Source organism: Azolla caroliniana, unplaced genomic scaffold (assembly GCF_043228905.1).
Source record: "Azolla caroliniana isolate FFs.n. ecotype wild unplaced genomic scaffold, voAzoCaro1.0.p SCAF_2, whole genome shotgun sequence".
Classification (NCBI taxonomy): Eukaryota; Viridiplantae; Streptophyta; class Polypodiopsida; order Salviniales; family Salviniaceae; genus Azolla; species Azolla caroliniana.
In genome coordinates this window covers 19,945,469-19,966,353 of record NW_028230437.1, presented here as the reverse complement: position 1 = coordinate 19,966,353, position 20,885 = coordinate 19,945,469, and the positions used below count along the sequence as shown (strand labels likewise).

General features: G+C 36.3%; 3 protein-coding genes across 4 annotated transcripts; all 3 read left to right on the top strand.

The window, feature by feature from the left end:
- The first annotated feature begins 206 nt into the window (after nt 1–206).
- On the top strand, nt 207–3,045 carry LOC147867515 (uncharacterized). Its single transcript, XM_087315304.1, has 4 exons — nt 207–530; nt 1,682–1,731; nt 2,099–2,151; nt 2,344–3,045. The coding sequence occupies exons 1-4, from the start codon at nt 289–291 to the stop codon at nt 2,674–2,676; spliced, it is 678 nt and encodes a 225-aa protein (XP_087171430.1). The 5' UTR covers nt 207–288; the 3' UTR covers nt 2,677–3,045.
- A 636-nt stretch (nt 3,046–3,681) lies between these two features.
- LOC147867514 (putative pentatricopeptide repeat-containing protein At3g15130) lies at nt 3,682–5,777 on the top strand. The gene is made up of 8 exons (XM_087315705.1): nt 3,682–3,738; nt 3,838–3,977; nt 4,436–4,551; nt 4,733–4,853; nt 4,970–5,090; nt 5,183–5,285; nt 5,383–5,592; nt 5,683–5,777. The coding sequence occupies exons 1-8, from the start codon at nt 3,682–3,684 to the stop codon at nt 5,775–5,777; spliced, it is 963 nt and encodes a 320-aa protein (XP_087171831.1).
- Nucleotides 5,778–14,267: 8,490 nt separating this feature from the next.
- Nucleotides 14,268–19,120, top strand: LOC147867513 (putative calcium-binding protein CML21). Of its 2 annotated transcripts, none has more exons than XM_087315303.1 (5): nt 14,268–14,465; nt 17,292–17,365; nt 18,162–18,352; nt 18,457–18,659; nt 18,760–19,120. In XM_087315303.1, the coding sequence occupies exons 2-5, from the start codon at nt 17,303–17,305 to the stop codon at nt 18,861–18,863; spliced, it is 561 nt and encodes a 186-aa protein (XP_087171429.1). In that variant the 5' UTR covers nt 14,268–14,465; nt 17,292–17,302; the 3' UTR covers nt 18,864–19,120. The 2 variants fall into 2 exon arrangements, with proteins under 2 accessions (XP_087171429.1, XP_087171428.1); XM_087315302.1 differs by having other exon boundaries at nt 14,272–14,465; nt 17,292–17,492; nt 18,485–18,659.
- The last annotated feature ends 1,765 nt before the right edge of the window (nt 19,121–20,885 follow it).

The window sequence follows — 20,885 nt, the reverse complement described above, 5'->3', positions numbered from 1 at the left end:
CACACACACACACACACACACACACATAGATGTACATTATTTATTACATACATACATATAGATATAAATAAATATATAAAAGTATATATACATATGTATATATATATATAATATAGCTTATACATACATATGTATATGTATATATATAACTACACACCCAAGCCCAAGCCCAAGCCCAAGCCCATGCCCATGCCCATGCCCATGCCCATTCCCATGCCCATGTCCAAACAGAAATGGTGAGTGATGGTTGATGGGTAGGGGGGGCAGAGTCCATGCCCCTTGTGAAATATGCGAGGCAGCGGAGGAATCCTCAGCAGGAATGCCAACAGGAACTTGAACTTGAACAGGAACATGAGCAGGGATAGGCATAGGCTTAGGTTGTCATGGCTCCACACATCTCCTCATTCAACAAACACTACCACCACTACCCCTACCACCTCCACCTCCACCTCCACCAAGAAACAGGATCTCGACTTCTGGAAGGCTGCTGACATTCTCTTCTCAGAGGCTCCAAATCAGAAGAAGTTTGGGTATTTCTCCTCGCTCTTTTTCATGAATTGAATACATAGCATACACATGTACCTACATATGTACATGCCTACCTACGTACATACGTGACATACATATACATATGTTACATACATACTTATATATGTATGCATGCTGGGTCATGCTTGTCATAAATGCAAATACACACACACACACACACACACACATGACAGACCTACATGTATATATGTATGTATGCATGACGCTGAACTATGCTTTGTTTTCTTTTTGTATATCTAAGGTGAAGTTGGGCATGCATCTTTCTTGTATATGCTGCAGGCTCATATTTTCTTTTGTTTTTTGTTAGTATATTAAAGTGAAACTTTGGGCTTATGTATACATCCTCCTAGTATTTACCATGTCTGCTTTGTTCTTTGTTCTTGTGCATTTGAAGCTGAAAATTTGGGTGCAAATCACCTCCTTAATATATGCATGTTGTTGGCTCAAGTTTTGCTTTTGTTTGTTTTATATTTAAGCTTTCAGCATTTTTCTCACATCATGCGATGAATCATGATATGCATTAGATTTTAACTACACTGTGGTAGTGTGGCTGAGGAAATAAAATTTGGGGGTAATATTATGGGGAGAATATTTAAGGAAGTAAAACTGTTTTAATCAGGCTGTTTTATTTCTTTTCGTAGAAAATCACTGGAAATGATGAAGCCTTTGGTTCACTTAAGATTTGTTTTACTACATTGTGGTGGTTTGGGAAAAAATAGAATTTCATTCTCTATATCAGCAATATAATCTTGAGTGTTGAGTTTTCACTCATAGACGAAGCATGGTCTTACAATCTCTCTACACCTTGCAAAACCTGTAACAATCTTTTTCTCTCTTTAGACACAATGCCTTAAATCAAAAGTAAATTTATAGTCACAAATAAAATCACAAGTAAATCTATAGTCACAAATGGGATTTGGACCTTATTAAACAGCATCATTGTTAGAATCCAAAAGCTTCTTGATTAAAAATATTTGCAAAGAGTTGGTTTACCAATAACCGCAGTGAAGAATGATCCTACTGCGCAACAGAAAAAACTAGAGATTTTATTTCCATCATGTTTCCATTGCTTCTGCAAGTCCCTAAAATTCATATTTTTGTTATGTCTGATGGTTTATATATTTTTTTCCAGGTGGGATTTTCACTTATGGCAATTGTTTGTTGCTTGTTTGCCTTCTGTTGGTATGATTCTGCTAACTAACTGGTTTATCCATTATAAATAAACAAAACAATAATACCATGAAAATTTCGCTGACATGTTGCATGTAACTTTCAATGAGTTTTTGTCATAAAGAGTTATTACAGAATAGACAAACATCAAGCATCAGATTTGGGAAAATAAATTCACAAATAAATCATCTGGAAAATAAATTTTAAACCCAGAAAATAACTCTAGTAGCAAGGGAACACCATTTTTTGACAATTCTGGAAGGGTAAAATTTATATGCTCATTGCAATTATGTTCTAGTGTGAATATAAAAAAGTTGGCTCATTCTTATATATACTCGATTCATTAAATTTCTGATATTTCTGAACATCTTGTGAACAGCCATATATTGTACCGCACAATATGCTCGGGGTGAAATGAGAAGAATGGAAAAGGTGAGTTTTGTTAGCTTTCTAGGATATATGTGCAGTTAAAAAATTAATGGTTTTTTTTTTGCCATGGTTTGGGGGAGAGATTCACTCTGTGTCAGTACAGAATTATGACTTTTTCCATGGAGTGTGAGAGAGATTCACAAATTCTTGGGGTTCTTTCTATACCTCAACATGGACATGTTATGTATGATCCAGGAAAGGGAACAAGAAAATGCCGAAAAAATGAAAATTCAAGCCAAAGAACGAGATGAGGAGAATAGGCATCTACCAGGATTTCAAGTACTTGAGGCCAGGCTAGGTGCGATAGAGGAGAAAATCAATGAAATTGAAGTTGCAAAAGAGAAAATTATGGCATTGGTAGTAAAAGATGCAGAGCAATTGAAGGACGTGGAAAGTGGAAAGATTGTGGAGAAGAATGTGATCGAGCAATCAAATGTGGTAATCAAAGATATGAAAGCAGTCATTGACGAGGAATCAGGAAAGAAAACAAATGATACTGAAAAGGCTAATAAGAATCAAAGCAAATAGCAAACCTTGAAAGTAAAAGGGATGGATCAAATATAACTTCAAAGAGGAGTGAAAAATTTCACTCGAAAATTTAAGCTCATAAAATGCTACTGGACAATGTAAGACCCTAAACCTTGTTGACATAAACTATGCCTATCAATATTTCCAAGTTGCCTTGTTAATGACCTATCTATACATATTTGATCAACTTTTAGGGTGTATGAGTATAATCAATGTTGCCAGTAATGTTTTCATATGATAGTTATTTTTGGACATTGTACCACCTACATTGAAATGCTAAGAACATTGTTTTGTAATGTTCCCACCAAAACAAAGTAATTGTATTTGTTTAGAGGTATGAAAATTGAACATATCCTTACTTTAGTTGTATGGTTCTGGCTGCAAGTCGCAAATGATTTAGCAACCATCATCTATGCGTGTAAATAAGTGAGGGTTACATGTAGAAAAAGTAGTTGACTATAAATGCCACAATTCCTCCTACCTCCTATATGGAGATCATTTATCACCACCCAAACTTCCAACATCATGTACTTCCCCACATTTTGCCTACATCAGAAGCCTGTTTTCAAGGCTCATGTTTATCAATCCAGGTGAACAACACAGTTCAGCTTTATTCAGAGTACTTTAATACCTTGGGTATGTTAAGAAGTATGGTTGCATCTATGCACTAGATGAGTTTCTATTGTTATATGTACCACTGAGTAATCATATTGTCAACGCATCCCCTTTTTCTCTCTTGAAGGGGTTGATTAAGCGTTTTCGAGTTTTCAGGTTAACTTAAGAAGCAAACAAACAAAAGTTTCCTTACTATGCATGGACCTTTCAGTGGGGTTTTCATGTATCAAACCACTTTTTCCATCCACTCTGAGAGTTGAGGTTTAATAGAAATAATTGAGCAAGTGACGTGGAAGCTTCGAGATAAGAGTTCCCTCATGGTCTTCCTTAAATATTGTGGAAAACAGAAAGAGTTGTGCCAAACTTGGAAGGTACGCTGCCATCATTAGTATGTCTGCCAAATCTGGAGCCTTAGAAGAAGCTCTAGAAGTGGTTGATGACCTTCTGGTGACAAATTTTGAATCTTGGAATGCATTGGTTGTCGGGATATTCATGATATGGCCTCCAACCGTAGGCTCTTGATTGCTTTTTCAAATGCAATATCAGAATATATTTCCTAATGCAATAATGTTTAACTGTATCTTGGAAGCTCATGGAAGCATAGGGTCTCTTGAGATGGGAGAATCAATACATTCCAAGATAAACAAGCAAAAATTGTGGAAAAATGATAAGGTTCTTGGAACAGCGTTAGTAATATGTATGCAAATTGTGATGACATAGAAAAAAGCACAAGAAGTATGGCATGAGCTTCCAATAGAATGTGTTGAATCTTGGAATGTGCTGATAACTGGCTATGCCCTTCTTGGTCATAGTGAAAAATCTATTGAATGCACCGAAAATGCAGGATAAGGGGATCTCTCCAGATGTAGTGACGTCTGGTTGTGTTTTGGAAGCTTGTAGTGATACTTCATCCCTTGAAATTGCAATATGGATTCATAATGCCATTAATTGACAAGGTTTGTTAGAAAAAAGTATCAAACTTGGTACAACACTAATGAGCATGCATGCAAAGCGTGGGCTATTGAAAAGGGCACAAGAAGTATTTGATGAGTTTCCAGTATGGAATGTTGCTTTGTGGACTGTGTTGATCACTTGATATGCCCAACACAGACACTGTAATGAATTGACAGAATGCTTCATACAGATGTGAAATAAATGTATATCCCTGGACACTCACATTTGTTTGTATTTTGAAAGCTTGTGCTAAAATGGGGTCTCTTCAGATGGCAGACGAAATTCATGCTGAGGCAAACAAGCAAGGTTTGTTGGCAATAATTGGCTTGCTTGGTGCAGCATTAATGGATATGTATGCCAAATGCAAGGTGCGTGGAAAAGCACGGGAATTATTTGAAATGATGCCAAATGCCAAACTTGGAATGCACTTATAAGTGGATATGCCGACCACAACTTTACTGATAAAGTTATGGAATGCTACAATCAGATGAAAGGGCAAGGCTTGTCCCAGATACATTTACACTAGTTTCCATTTTGGAAGCTTGTGGGATTAGCTACGAGTACCTTAAGATAGGAGAAGCAATACATACTGAGGTCATGAAGCTCAGGTTGTTAGATAAGGATGTGATGCATGGCAAGTGCAGTCTAATGGAAAAGACACAAAAAATGTTTAATGAGTTTCCGCTGATATTGCATCTTGGAACTCATTGATTTCTGGAAATAGCCAAAATTGCGGTCATGAAGCATTGAAATTTTTCATTGAGATGCAAGATGCAACCTTCACTACAGATGCAGTCACCTATCTTTGCGTTTTGAAAGTTTGCACCAGCATAAGGAAACTTGATGTAGGGGAAGAGATACATCCTTGAATAAGTAAGGAAAGACTCTTGGAGAAAGATATAATACTTACAACGGCATTTTTGGACATTATGCAAAGTGTGGTATATTGAGAAAACTGCAAGAAGTATTTGATGAACTTTTATTAAGGAGTGTTATATGCTGGAATGCACTGATCACTGAGTATCCACAACATAATCTTGGTCATGAAGCACTTGATTGCTTCCAGAAAATGCAAGCATGAATATGTTCAGAATCATTCACTTTCATTTACATTTTAAAATCATGTGGTCTCTCAAGGTGGGCATAAGGATACATGCTCAGGTTTACAAACGGAAGAATTTATTGCCAAAATATTTATTGTGTTTGGCACATCTTTGGTAGATGTGTATGTCAAATGCAGTAAACTTTTAGAAGCACAAGAAGCAGTTTGTGAGCTTCCAGCATGGAATGTTACATCATGGACAACCGTGATGCCGGGGTTTGCCCAGCATGAGGAAGCTAGAAAAGGTTTTGGCTTATTCAGCAAGATGATTGCTGAAGGAATTTCTCTGAATGTAGTTAGTTTCATAATTTTATTGAGTGCTTGCCATTATGCAGGTCTAGTGGAGGAGGGCAAAGAGTACTTCGTGATATGGACAGCCTTTGGCTCTCTTCCAAATGTAGAATACTATACCTGTATGATGAATGTTTAAAAGGTCCTTAAGAGATATAGCTACAACCTCATGCAAAGAAAACATGACCTAAGATGCTCCTAGACAAAGCTAACCCGGATCACATACATGTATACATTGTGCAAACCTAACCACTTGCTAGTTTGGCATTAGCTTAAGCTAGGTCATGCTATGATTACTGTTCTTTAGTGTAAACAAATTCCACAACATATCCCCGTAGGACTTCATTTGAAATCCATTGATAAGCTTAGGCACATTCAACCATCCAAAAGCAGTTGAGCTCATAGTTAGATTCTAAATGAGATTCATCTTGTTCAATTTTAATTTACCTAATATCTCTTTTTTGCATCCATTTCTTGATCGTTATTGTCTCCAATTTTAAGGCACTAGGAAAAGCTCAAAGATAAAAAGTTTTCAATTTCAAGGTTATGTGGGAAAGAAAAGGTAAAACATGGAAGAGTAAGATGCTAGATAATCAAGAACAAATTATAGGAAAGTTACAACATATGATTAAGTTTCTGAGATAATGATTCCAAACATGAAGAAATTAGAGAAATTCCTAATATCTTTTTCATGTGATAGGGGAATCAGCATTTTGAGTGAGCGTAGATATATATATATATATTTGAGATAGAGTGACCATACTTTTCAAGCGTATAGTTGCACCATGAGTAAAAAAGATATGGCTATTCCACATACTGTATATGTGGGAACCAATCCATCCCTTACAATGAAACCAACAAAAGGGGTCACTACAAGCATTTGTAAACAAATAATTCTAATTAATCCCCAAGGGAAACACATTGTAAACCCCATGATTTGCAATGGATGCTTAATGCAATCTCCATGGTCAAACTGATTGATACTCATAAATGAACTTTTGACACTTTACAATAGCTTCAAGGTCAAATTGATTTGTATTCATGCCTTTGCTGATAGAAGTATTAAACTTGATAACCAAACACGTTAACTAGTTGTTTCTTTGATGCGGCCAACCATGCTAACAACTTTGCGCTTCTTGAAACATACCAGAACAATGTTCAAGGACAATGATTAATATCGTTACCCATACTTAGCTTTTACCTAATTTATAATCTTGGAAATTATGCTCGATAAGAGGTTAGTTTAGATCATTTGAAACAATATATTGATTTGTCAAAGCTTGGCATCTTGATCCATTCATCTCAACAAAGTGTAAACTCATGCATGAAGGAGAGGTACCACCAATTTATGAATGAATGAGTGAGCTCATGTATGAACAAGGTATGGGTCAAATTGGAGAGCTTCCACACTTTTACTTGACCTTGGGGTTTTTCCAATGGTGCACATAAATAATGGATTAGTAAAGATTGTGGTGTCCAATCAAAGGAAATATTCGATCTCTAGCAAACTACAACACATAGTGATGCACGAAAAATAAAAATGTGGGAGTATCTTGAGAATTGATCATGTATATGGATCTTCTCTTTGGGAACAAGTATCAAGAAATTAATTATTCTTGAAATGAAAGAATTTGATTTTGTACATAACATTGTTGACTAGTGGCATACAATATCCTCGATGATGCAATCATTGGTGTTACTCTTAATGTTTAGATTCAAGTTATTTCGTGGTTGCGACACTTCCTCACATATGGAGATTGTTTATCGCAAGCCAAACTTCCATCAACATTTACTCCCCAGATTTTACCTACATCACAATCAAACTTTCAAGGTTCAGGCATATCAATATATGTCAATGATGTGCTTCCATTTTATTCAGAATACTGTAATAGCTCAAGTATGTTTCAAAAGTATGGTCCCATCTAATCACTAGAGGATTTTCTATTGCTAAATTTTCTATTTGACTAATCATATAGTAAATGTGTCACAATTTTCTCTATTAAAGGGGTTGCTCAAGGGGTATTTTAAACTTTTTCTCTAATTACATTGACCATAATCCAATTATCACAACTCTAAATACTAAGAAATTCTAATCACATATTCAAATGACTTAGTTTAATTATGACTAAAATACAAAATTAAACCCATGGGGAAGTTACAATCTAATTTCAGATTGGCACTGGTTCATCAATTTATTGTTAAGGAACTCTAACGATAGATGTAATCAATGTATTATTCAAAAGGTAATTGGAGTCTAATGTCTAAACACTCGAGGATACTCTTTTTACAAGATCACTAGCTAGGATTTAAAACCTTGTAGTTATTTACCCCAAATAGTGCATTAGAGAGCATTATGTATGCTTCTCTCATCCACAACTCTAATTATTCAACACCTTGGTTAGAAGACTACAAAATCAATAGCCTTAAGCAACCAAATGATTTGACCAACATATGTCTTAATATATAACACTAGTGTATTGGCAAAAACCAAGAATTGTCCAATTAAGTACATTGTACACCATTAACGTTTTGTTGTCATATTTTCTTATAAGTATACATATTGTACTAAGAATGGGCGTATGAAATGTTGCATACAGTTCAAACCCATCCGTACATAAACATTATGGAATTGAGGAGGCCCTATATACCCAAGGGTGAAGATTTGTAAAATGTATGCGCCACTTGCTTGTGCATGTGCAATTTTAAGGTGGATTAAAGGAAATTAACAAAAGTAAATAAAAAGGGTATGTTTTAACTTTCCCAACCACCCTCTCATTATAGGTGGCACTAGTAGGGAGCCTTGGAGGCCTCACAAAGTCCAATCGACCATTGTAGCTAACAAGGTATAGGTTGCTAAAATGATTTCGCCAAAGTAGGGTTTAATTGAGCCTAAATGATTTGGGCCCCTAATTCATTATATCTAGTCTCATCTCTTTGGTGTTCTATGTGCAAAACATTGTGACGTGTTGAGATATCAAGCTCAACTAGATTTAGTTAGTTAGTCAACATTGTATTGGCTCTTTAGAGTGGCTATGACTTCACTCCATATCTCTTGCATTAACATTACTCGATGCATAGTTTGGTTGGAGAGACCCATCTACATCGTTGTTTCCATAGAATCCAAAGAGTTATTAGCTTGACCAATTCCAACACAACTTGAGATTTGGCATTAATAGGAGTTGAGTGGATATTGTCAATGATGGAAAGAAAAACCTATTGTGCTTTTATCACCAAAGTTATCCCCTCCCCTTGATGTTTGTACCTGTCAACTAGGGTCTGCCATGATAACCAACATACATTTCTCTCTTGATTGTGCCTTGTACTTGGAATAATTGCAATAGGCGGCCACCCCCCTTCCATATTCGATGGGTCTCTAGACAGTCCCATAAAGCGTGTCAGATTGATTCTGTTGCATTTGGGCACGCTACACAATTAGGAGAACTAAGGTTCCCACGCTGCCATGCTCCAATGGGAAGTGACTTATGTATTAATAGCCATTGGAACGTGGTAATTCACCTAGCATGTTGTTGTTTCTAGATTTTTTGCCAAAACTTAGTGATAATTATATGAGGAACATGATATGTGTGCCATACCTTTGTAGCAGTTGGCTCTCGGGTGGTTTGAGCAGCTAGAATGTGGTGACCCAATCTAGTCGTGAACTAGAAGAAAGGGATGGCTTTGCTTCCTTGACCTGCATAAGGATCGTGCCACACCCATTGCAAAGGGTCCCAACTGACCTTACGTAGCCTTGTGTTTTCATGAGTACATATGTGTCATTCTGGCTGTACTTTGATTGAATCGGGATCTACAATCCATTTATGACCCATTAGAGTAAGAATATATGTTATCCTCCACAATTACTATATATCAATTTAATGTTTGATAATTTGATACTGTGTGGGGGAAATGGTGCATTATGGTATCCCAAAGCACCTTTAGGCTTCTCCTTGGACATCACGACCCTTACCAGACATTGTTATATTCATCTCTTTAGGGAGGAGCTAGAAAACATAGTTTTTTGTTAACCAAAATATGAATCCTAAAAATGGACAATAGGGATTGTTTCATAAACATCACAACGAGATGCACAAGTTTCAACCTTGTTGAAAATGTGCAAATGAAGAACTATAAAATTTTGGTACACACAAAATATATTGTGTATGAACTTGCAACGTCTATTAGTAGTATCTCATGATCAAGAGTCTCACTTATTGATTGATCCACATACATATATTACATGAAAAGTACATGTTTTGGTCTCATTATTATATTTGATCTTTGCTCTAAGCATAATTATACATTTATCTATCTATGTAACACCCACACGTGGAAAGGCAAGGCCTCTATAAATTAAAATCAAAATTGAACCCATCGGAAATCATAACATTAAGCATCACAAATGGAGAGCGCTCTTGAGATTCCAATATATTAAAAGGAAGAGTAATTATGCATTGCATCATAATCTATTTTTTAACTCATCTTAATCTCAAAATTTTACTTCTATATCTTGCTCACCTTCTCTTTTTTTGCCTTTCTTGAGGTTTAGGCTTAACAAAATGACCATGTACTGTCTCTATTGTTCGACTAGGGGTATTTTTTATATTTTCAAAAATACCTCAAATATATGAGATATTATCCTCCATATATGAGTGGGATTTATGATCTTTTGAGCTAAAAGATCAAATAATCAAAGACAAATATAATAGTTGTAAAACATATCACCTTGTAATGAATGTCAATACCTCATCACGAAGTTGTTAAACAATTCTCTCGACAAGACAAGACAAGAGAGCTCTACATATTGCCCACCAAAATGATTTGTTTAGTATTATTTATCTATCAATGTGTCTCACTCCATGTGCAAAGATGATTCAAATAAAATTCATAGAACTTGAACTATTTACACCACCGCCACCACCAACACGAGCTTATAATGACATAAATAAAACTTCTTTAAAAATTAAACAATACCCCATTCATGAGGGCTTCACATCGAAAATGAAAATGATTTCTTCTTTAGTCTCATAAGCCATATTTGACTCTTGAGGATGATATATAATGCCATGTGTAAAGGCAATGTCTCTATTAAAAAATCAATACTATCCAAATTCTTAACACATAGTAGTAACAAAATAGTACGTTAACTTCCCACACGTGACACACACTCCATGAAATGGTCCTTTTGGTCTCTTAAGCCATATTTGATGTCCATAACGATGATAATATATATTGCATGGAAAGTTGGACATCTATAAAATCAACAATGAAAACATGTTAAAATATACATTAGCTAATGATTAAACAACAACACACATAGGCCATATTTTAAAGTATGTAGGAGTTTACAATTTTTTGTCCTCATTGTATGTTTACATACATACATTCAAGCCCAACAATTATGAAGGGGAAACTGTATCTTTCTTTCATCTTTTATATCCAAGGATGAAAGGAAACAAAATTGCTTATCTACCATATCTTGTTCCATGAAAAAAAAGGCATGCATGCAAGACCTGGGCTCTATAAAAGCGTTTGTTTCTATGTTGTGTGAATAGTAAAAGAAAACATCTTTTAAAAACCTTAGGCCCTTGTAGAAAGCTAATATTAGATTAGACTTGGCATACAAGTAGGCAAGGAGGTGCAAGTGTTGTCTTTGTCTTTTTCACTTTGTCCAAAAGGAGTCGGTTCTACTTTCTAGCTTTCCATCTCCTTTGATGGTCGGTCACGCCTTTTTCCTTTTTGCTCATGCTTTATGCTTCACGACAATAAATAGAAACACATACCCCTTTGCCTTCAAGATGCGCGCAATATGCACTCATAATGTACATTCGTGAAGAAAGTCTCAAACATCAAGTGCCACTCACTACACAACTCATGACATCTTGGTGGAAATGGTTTCACTCGTGGTTGCATAACCCATATATATTTAAACTCCAAGGACAATAATAAAATCTCATTGTGTCTCCCTCTTGTTTGGGTAAAAGCACATAATTATAAATTATAATATTTGTATGTAAAAACCATTGTTACAACTTCTATGCATTCTCTACCTATGTAGGTAAAGAATCAACCTATAAAGCCAATATAAAACCTGAACATGCATTTGAGGAAATGATCCCCACATTTGCCAACATCGAAAAATTCCATGTGAGAATGCTTTTCAACTTCTTAACACAGGTTTTCACCCCCATGTTTACCATTGAACATAAAAGCATTACATTACACATATTATTCCAAAATGGCTGCAACCTCCCAAAATATCGTAGAAATTGGAACAAGATCTCCAGGTCACCCTTCAAAACATTTTGAATATAGTGAGAGAAAACCCATTGTTGAGGCATCAAATAACAATGGGATAACTCTTGCAAATACGTCTGTCCATCTCGCTCTCTAGGCATACTTTCAAGAGCCACAGACTAAGGGATGACTCTTCGACTCATTAGTGACCCCTTCCCTCATGTATGCATCAGTAATATGGGCTCCAGGTCTACCATCTTTCGTGTGGACGCAATTAGAGAGACCTTTGGTGATGATGTTATCACGTCAACTCCGAAGCAAATCGGCAGTACCACATGACATTATTGGAGTAGAGTTGAGTTTGCCCCCGATGCTAGTAGAAGCACTTTTCCAAGTGGTAGTTTTTGCTCATCGGATACATAGCCAACCACAAGATAGGATATCCCGTCGAGCTTTTGATGCATCCCGATCCCTATATGCATCCGGAGACACTAGCTCTTGGTATAGGATTGTAGTGAGTTGGTTACTTGAAAATGGTATAAACATTAATAACCTACCTCCCCTTAAGTACAAGTTCAACCATGGGACTCATCAAACTTTAATCTCTCATGAAGACCATAATAAAGTAATATGCCAAGAAATATGGCAAATTTACACCCGATTTAAATGGATCACCCCACGTGGGCCACTCCCATATAAAATGTTGTACTATAAGGAACACTTCTTTCACTTCTCTAAGTTAGGGTTTATTACATGACCAAAATATCCAGATACATTCTTATCAAATGCACTAAAGGTGGCCATTGGACAACTTAGGATATTATCTCACTAACTTGAGATTGAGAATGGTCGTGCTAATAGAGTTCCTAGAGAGGAAAGGCTATGTAGGTTATGTGACATAGAGATAGAGTTGAGTATCACTTTACATGCAAGTGTCCAACTTATATCGAGATAAGGGTGAAATACCAAGACATACTAGGACCCTCTCCCACCCTCTCCAGACTATTAGATACCCCAGATATAAAGAGACTAGGTAGGTATATCTTAGAGCTAAAACAACATAGGGAGAATAAATTACAAAGTGTTAGTATGCACCAACATGTAATTAATGTAATTTTTTAGGAACAAGGGGAGACAATGAATGTGGACACACCTACACCACTCAGCCTCTCTCTTGATGAAGCAGAAATGCAAAGAACAACCAAACGTTCTTGGATGTTGGGCTTCAAAGTTCCGCGACATGGAGTAGGAACGATTAAGAAGATAAGGGAACGTGAGCTATGCCGCTTAGAAGCTATGGTTGGGGTACCTTTTACATTGGGACCATGGGCCACATCCACATCGAAACCCTTTGACCTCCCTCTTCTTTTCAAGAGACTTGGATGGAAATGAAAATTGGCCTAGTATAAAACCATTTCCTTATAGCACATGTTTTTTTTACTAAAACTCTTTAGCTTAAGTTCTATTGTATTTTATTTTATTTTTTATTTTTACTTTTGATGAATCGGTAAATATCCCAAATTTGTTGTAAACCAATTGTCTCATGGGCCAATTTTGGTCTTAGAAGACGTTAATATTTCTTTCTTTCTCTCTCTCTCTCTCCATGCTTCCCAAAGACAACATTTTCCCGAAAGAGAAAAGATGGACGCCATCATAATATGCTCTGATAGTCCTCATCCATTCCATAGTGATAACCACTTTGTTCTCTGTGGAAAGATGAAGGGGTGTCTCCAGAATTATCGAAAGAAAGATGACGGAAACAAACAACAAAGGAAAAACCTTTGGTTAGAAATACATACATGCATGCATGCAATACAATAGATAGATACATACATACAAGGAGTGCGGGTTGGACCGCTCGAATACGGAGTGTGTCCACTCTTGATAGCAATGGGCCCCCTCAAACCCATTACTATCGTAGATGTAACCTTCACTCACATTTGTATTCTTTTAACTCTCACTCTCACTCTCCCTCTCTCATACACCCACCGATTGTATATCGCTCACACTCGTTGCATCGACCTCACGGTCTAAAACATACATACATACATGCATGCATGCAATACAATACAATACAATACATACATACATACACACATACATACATACATACATACATACATACATACATACATACATACATACAATACAATACATACATACATACATACAATACAATACATTTATCCAATACATACATGCAATACAATATACAATACATACATACATTTATACAATACCATACATACATTTATACAATACAAAATACAATACAATCCATAATACAAGACAGAACAGAGGAGAGCTTAGCGGAATGGAATGGGGACTAGAATTGTAGACACACATACACATATGTCTCTCTCTGTATTTCTGAGTTGAGAAGGAGAAGCAGAAGAGACAGACACAGAGACAGACACAGAGACACAGAGACACAGAGACACAGAGACACAGAGAGAGAGAGAGAGAGAGAGAGAGAGAGAGAGAGAGAGAGAGAGAGATTTGTCTGATTTGAGAAGGAGACAGGAGAACTAACAACTGCTGCTGCTGCTGCTGGAGCTACTACTACCGACTACTCCCTGAGCAGCAGGTACAGGTAGGTACTCCCACCTTCCCATTCCTCTGCACTTATTCCATTCCTGTTGCTCCTTACACCTCGTTCCCTCTGCTACCTCGTCTTTCCTCCCCCACCTGTAAACACGGTGCAGGCTTGCTTGCAGAGTTCCTTTCCCTTTCCTTTGAATTCTACTTCTGTTAAACTGAGCAATATGTTGTGCTAATTCTTTCTTTTTCTTCTTCTTCTTCTGGTACTTGTTGTTGACTCCATTATATAGATGTATTCGATTGCAAATGCAAAATCTGCTTTCCGATCTGCTTTAAAAATGAAGTGGGAAATTCCCCCTTTAACAAGAAAAACCGTTGGTTGGCTTGTGCAATTTCTTCTTCATTTTACACAATCTAAGTGGACTGAGTTGAAAAACAAAAAATGCAGAGAGGCACCCTGTGCACAATTTAAGACAAATTTCTTCTCTCTCTCTCTCTCTCTCTCTTTGCACAGAACGAATGCCTTTAAATGCAAGTGTCAAGCATAAATTTGTGTCTCTTTAGAATCGGCTGGCTTCCTTAAAAATGCAAGATTTAAATCAAAATACCGTGTTTCTCTCTCTACAGAACCATGCCCTTTAAATGCAAATTTAAGCCAAATTTTACATCTTCCGGGAAAGAGTGAGAAGCCTTCTAATACAAATTAAGCTTCTGTCCTCTGGACAAAAGGATAGCCTTTGGTATGTTAAAAACGGCACAGTCATAAGCCAAGTTTTGCAGTTTCTTTGGACGAAGAAGAGTCCTTCATATTCTTGAATGCAAATTGAAACCAAACATTTTCCTTTGTATTTAGGATATCCAAATTGTATGAATAAGTTTTGCTTCTTCTTAAGGCTGAACGAGAAACTGTGGTAAGTTAGAACAGTGGAAACTTAAAGTCAATTAACATATCTTTCAAGACACAATGAAAACTTTGGTGTACCCTAGAAATGTAAATTTAAGCTCCAACTTTTTGCTTACACCATAAGAGCCTGTATACCCAAAATTGAAAAAAACTGCATATTCAGGTTAAACATTTACAATATTTTTGGACACAAAAGAAAGGTTTAACAATAGGGATTTGGACATGTTTTTCTTTATTTACTCACTTCAGGAGAATGGCCATAATTTATGGATTTACTATCTTAGGGAGAAAGGCGTAATGGTCTTTGAACTTGACATAGGCAGTCTTTTTTTTAATCTTTCCACAAAGTTTAAGTGCTCGTTTTACAATGAAACGTTTTTGCTCTAAGCTGAGAGAGCACGCACTATTAAAATAGCAGTAGAAATTTAAGTCTATTTCGACTAGGTGAAAGTTTTTGTGAATAATGCTTTTCTAGTCCTTTATGGAGTAGTACTTACCCTTTCAAAATTCGTACTCTCTCTAATGGGCTACACAAATGGATCCCTGACCAGGACATAACAAAGGGGTTACAATGGATTGGGCAACGGCAATTTGTCGTGCATGTAGGCCCCGGCCCCATGGACCACGACCTCACCACCCTTGTCATCGACAGATAAATGCCAATATCTGCCGCCATCACAGATGCTTCCCTTGTGTCGGAGACCTCTCCATTGTGGATTGATCTATGCTAGAGATCTTTCGAAGACAGAAGTTACAATATATCTAACTTAAGAATCTTACATGTGCCGAAAACCAGATTCTTTAGTCTCTTTATCTTATTTACTTTTATATTTGCTTAGTAATATCTATTTTATTTTGATTTGTTGTTCTCAAAGACGAGACAACACTTAAGATGTAATCTCTTGTTTGGTCTTATGGCCATTTTGGCCTTTTAAAAGACGTTAATATATCTTTCTTTCTTTCTTTCTAGACTGAAGCAAAACAACCCTAATATCTTTCTTCCGAAGGGGACCACCTAAGCTAGACTGAGATGTAACATTCTGCCAAAGTTTGAACTAGAATTCAGTATCCTGGCAAGACCTTGTATAAAATAATGAAGCTGCTCTTGCCGTAAAGTTCATTTGGAAAAGTTGACCGTTGCATGTTTGCAACACAGTAAAGCTTTTTGTAGATGTGAAGAGTATGTTCGCAAGGGCAAACAAAACTCAATCCATTACTGATGCATTTACTTCAAATGTTTAAGTTTCTCCTTGGAAAACCATGTATGGTTTCTGTAGACTGTTGTGATACAAGTTTTCAAAATTGAAACTCATGAGGACATTTGAGCCTTCTTGTGGATAAATTTAGGTCCTTTGGCCTTGAGGATAATGGAAAAATGGTTTCACTAGCCTGTTGTGATTTTAGTATTCATAATTGGAAGTCATGGGGCTATTTGAGCCTTCTGTGGATAAACATTATGTCCTTTGACCTTGAAGTTAATGAAACTGGTTTCACTGGCGTCTTGTGATTCTAATGCTCATAATTTAAACTCATGGGACCATTTGAGCCTTCTTGTGGATAAATATTATGTGCTTTGGCCTTGTAGAGTATTATCTGGCAGGACTCTCGAAAGAGCTTGTACATCTAATTTGTGCCTTTTATATCATAACACAATTATTCTTTAGCTTGAGTTCATGAATAGAATTACTTCAAATTCACTGTTGATAATTACTGGTTCTCAACATTATAATCTAATGATACTGGTATTTGTGGACTGCATCTATAGTGCTTCCCCATTGGGATAATATCATTTGTTGTTACAATTGTGTGATTCTCTTTCAAACCGTCTCAAGAAGTGTTCGCATGTGAAGCCATGAATAGAACTACTTTCCTCATCTGGTGCTTCTCAATGTTATACTCTGTTGGTTTAGACACTTGTGAACTGCATTTCTTTTATCATGCTCCAAAGTGTTTCTAACTGAAATTTTCATACAGGTTTATCTTCAATGGGATCAGTCTTAGGGAAGCAAGGAAAGAGTCGTGAACTATCCACGCTTGAGAAGAAAATGGTAAATGCAATGAAAGAAAGAAGAGCTTCTGGAAAGACCTCCTTAAAATCTTTCAACAGTATAATCATGAAGTTTGCGACAATAGACAAAACCTTTGAAGATGTCAGAGACAGTTTTAGGAAATTTGGTACATATATTTAGCTTGCTATCTGTTACATTTTTGTGTGGAGTCATCGTAATTAACACAGAAAAAAATCCTCCCTCAGCATGTTTGATAGTTCTTGTTTAGCAACTCCAAGTGCATATGACCTTAACCGATGATGCTTTCCTTTGCAATATTATGTTAGGGCAAAAGAAATGTGAAAATGGTGACTTGAAAGACTGTCTTATGCACTTTATTGATATTATATCTAAGGAGTGATTTTCTATTGAATTGGTCAGAATCCTCCCTTTACTATGGCTGGAACATTGTTCTTGGTATCTTTGTTTATTAGATCTGAAATCTTCACCATGTTATAGTTTTCTCTCCAGATCAACATGACTAAATAATGCTTGTTCATAGATTCTTTCAGAAAATATTATCAGATAACCTATAAGGTAAAGTTACCACATCGGGCTCATTATGACATTGTGGCATCCTATTAAGCAGCAGAGTATAAGAATCTGAACACATTACCGTGAATAGAATCTAGAATCAGAACTTCCTACCTATTTGAAGCATAGTTTCTATACCTTAGATGCATTAACGTCTCGTGTTCACTCTTCTCATAAATAACATAGATTTCTTTGAGCATAAATAACATGTTAAATGGTTGGAAGATAATAAGGATTTTGACATAGCTCTGCAATTTTACAGATACAAATGGGAATGGCACCCTTGAGCTCGATGAAGTTAAGGATTGTTTCAAAGAACTCCATATCTCATTTACGAATGAAGAAATTGGAGACTTCTATGCTGAAAGTGATATGGATGCTAGCAGTGGCATTGACTTCAAGGAGTTTATTGTATTATTGGCTCTTGTTCAATTTTCTTTCGACAAAAGCAATGTATCCATTCCATCTATGCTTCTAAAATCTTCATTCCACAATGACCCTTGGTTTTGACCTTTAGTATAACCGTGCCTTTGTTATGCCCTTATTTGGTTCACTAGAGTATTGTTCAACTTAATGCAAGTTCAGAAACATCGCTTAGGTTTGCCACAGCTAGAAGTGACATTTGATAGAATAGCAGATGCATTTGTATTCTTCGATAAAGATGGAGATGGTTTTGTGAGCAAAAAGGAAATTGTAGAAGCTATTGGTCAAGCTTCACCAGGTTCACGGAATGCAAACAAAATCGGCCTCAAACGATTTGGTGAGAAAACATCATGGATGGCCTTGGTTGGGTCTTTTTGATATTTATACTGAATTTCAAGATGATTGGCCAAATTTGCACTTAACTTATGTGTCTGCAGAAGAGATGGACTGGGATAAAAATGGGCTTATAACTTTCAAGGAGTTCCTGTTTGCATTTACAAATTGGGTCAATATCAAAGATGAAGATGACCTAAGTGATTGACAAGTAGGCGCATGCAGGTGTGGATAAATTTCCATGTTTAACAACTTATATTGGGAAGGAAAATATCAGGTTGTATTTCTATTGCAAGCTTAAGATAAGGTATGCTTTTGTTAACTTGATGCACCTGTCATTTAACCTATGTTTAATGGGTTGTGAATGGTATGAAAATTTTCAACCGGTCTTGTATCATGTTGTTGCCAACAAATTGATGTATATATATAAAACAAGGCTTGAGTAAAAAACTCCATTATTTTCAACTTAAGGTTTACTGGTATATGCTTGGAAGTTGGGAAGATTAAGACAGTTTTATTTGAGGTTCTTTCTCATAAGCTGAAATGCAATTTGATAATATTATAGTTGCAAATAATGGGATTGAAGAGCGTTCTGTTCACATGAATCATCCGTTCTGCACTCTATGAATGGTGTTATTGCAATTAAAAGCTCACCAAACCATTACGTGATGAAGAGCAGTGTTGGTACATTGCTATGAACTTGTTGAGTGTATAGATCTGGTAAATGTAAACATTGCTAATACTTAATCTTGTTACTGAGCACCATACCCCATAGGAATCTCCATTTGATGTAGCAGGGAAATCCTCCCTTACCTCTCCAATCTTGAATGAACATTATTGAACCTATCAAGTATAGTTGGGATGTGGGAACTTTTTTTGCCTTAAAACATCATGAATCACGTAAAATCCCCACTTGGTAGTCGCTAGCAATGAATGTTTTGAGGAACTTCATTAATAAGATATTTGAACCATGGATATACCTAGGTAATTGGAAATCATTACCAGAGACGCATATACAACATGGTGTCAATGCAATCGATTGGATATGATGGTCATTAACAATTATCAAATTGGTGGTTTTTGTTAGATATAAGGGAAAAGTACTAGGATACCCCTGGAAGTTCCAAATTTACCAAACTACCCCCTATGTCCAAAAAATTACACTTTATAAAGTAATTATACACTCAAATCTACAAGCCCTATTTACCAAAGATGGAAGAAATGGACCTGAACTAGCCCTATTTACTAAAGATTTGAGTGTATAATTACTTTATAAAGTGTAATTTTTTGGACATAGGGGTAATTTGGTAAATTTGGAACTTTCAGGGGCATTTTGGTAAATAGATGAACTTCCAGGGGTATCTTGGTACTTTTCCCTAGATATAATTAATGATCAACCCCAATTTGTCAATTTATCCCCACATGTACTCTAGAGTGCACATTTAGTGATATCACCCCAAATGAGTAGCGCTATTGTGCAACCCAACCATATGGTTCAATAAGGTGTCAATGTAGGAAACTGTAGATGAGTAGGATAGAATGTATTTAGGAAAGAGCAAAGTAGGGCAATAGGATTGAATAGTCAAGTTGATTAGCAAAATATTCTATGGGCAAGTTGCAATGTATTTAGTCTTGAAGTATGTGCCATTGACTTTGAAATGTGTACTATCTAGCACTAGCTTGTATCTAGAGAGTTGGCTCATATTAAATGACAAGTTTGTTGACAGAAAAGCAATATCTCCAGTACTAACAACAGACTTGCACATTTAATATGACATTGAGGCGAAACAAAGAATATAATCCACGCTCTCTATCTTGCAAAATGGTTGTGATCATTATTTGTCCCCCGCTAATTTTGTAGTTGGTTGCTCAAGATCCCATCTAAGGTCTAAGGTGTGAGCGCAATGGGTGGACTACCATTGCGAGCTAATCTCATATGTAATTGAAAGTTTGTTTTCATATATCTGCGGTTGTTGCTCTATATGCCTATCTAATCGATCTATTTAGTCTTGAAGTATGTGCCACATTCAAGCTCTAGAAGTATAATATGGATGATCTAATGTGGGGCATACAAATAGATTATGCAATGAAACAAGCCAAGCGATCACATTGTTGGTGGTTTTGTTTATAGTATACTCCATTATGGAGGCCTTCGGTTCTACTAAGTTCACATTACCATTTTATCTATATGCTAAATTGAGCAGTTGATACTTAAAATCAATCTCCCAAG

Excerpts from the sequence above, each read along its gene's own strand:
- LOC147867515 (XM_087315304.1), top strand. The coding sequence starts at position 289 with ATGCGAGGCAGCGGAGGAATCCTCAGCAGGAATGCCAACAGGAACTTG. Across the intron at positions 531-1,681 it reads CCAAATCAGAAGAAGTTTGG|GTGGGATTTTCACTTATGGC; the intron begins GTATTTCTCCTC and ends ATTTTTTTCCAG. Across the intron at positions 1,732-2,098 it reads TGCTTGTTTGCCTTCTGTTG|CCATATATTGTACCGCACAA; the intron begins GTATGATTCTGC and ends TCTTGTGAACAG.
- LOC147867514 (XM_087315705.1), top strand. The coding sequence starts at position 3,682 with ATGTCTGCCAAATCTGGAGCCTTAGAAGAAGCTCTAGAAGTGGTTGAT. Across the intron at positions 4,854-4,969 it reads ACTGAGGTCATGAAGCTCAG|CCAAAATTGCGGTCATGAAG; the intron begins GTTGTTAGATAA and ends TTCTGGAAATAG. Across the intron at positions 5,593-5,682 it reads GCATGAGGAAGCTAGAAAAG|GTCTAGTGGAGGAGGGCAAA; the intron begins GTTTTGGCTTAT and ends GCCATTATGCAG.
- LOC147867513 (XM_087315302.1), top strand. The coding sequence starts at position 17,303 with ATGGGATCAGTCTTAGGGAAGCAAGGAAAGAGTCGTGAACTATCCACG. Across the intron at positions 17,493-18,161 it reads AGACAGTTTTAGGAAATTTG|ATACAAATGGGAATGGCACC; the intron begins GTACATATATTT and ends GCAATTTTACAG. Across the intron at positions 18,353-18,484 it reads TTTCTTTCGACAAAAGCAAT|AAACATCGCTTAGGTTTGCC; the intron begins GTATCCATTCCA and ends ATGCAAGTTCAG.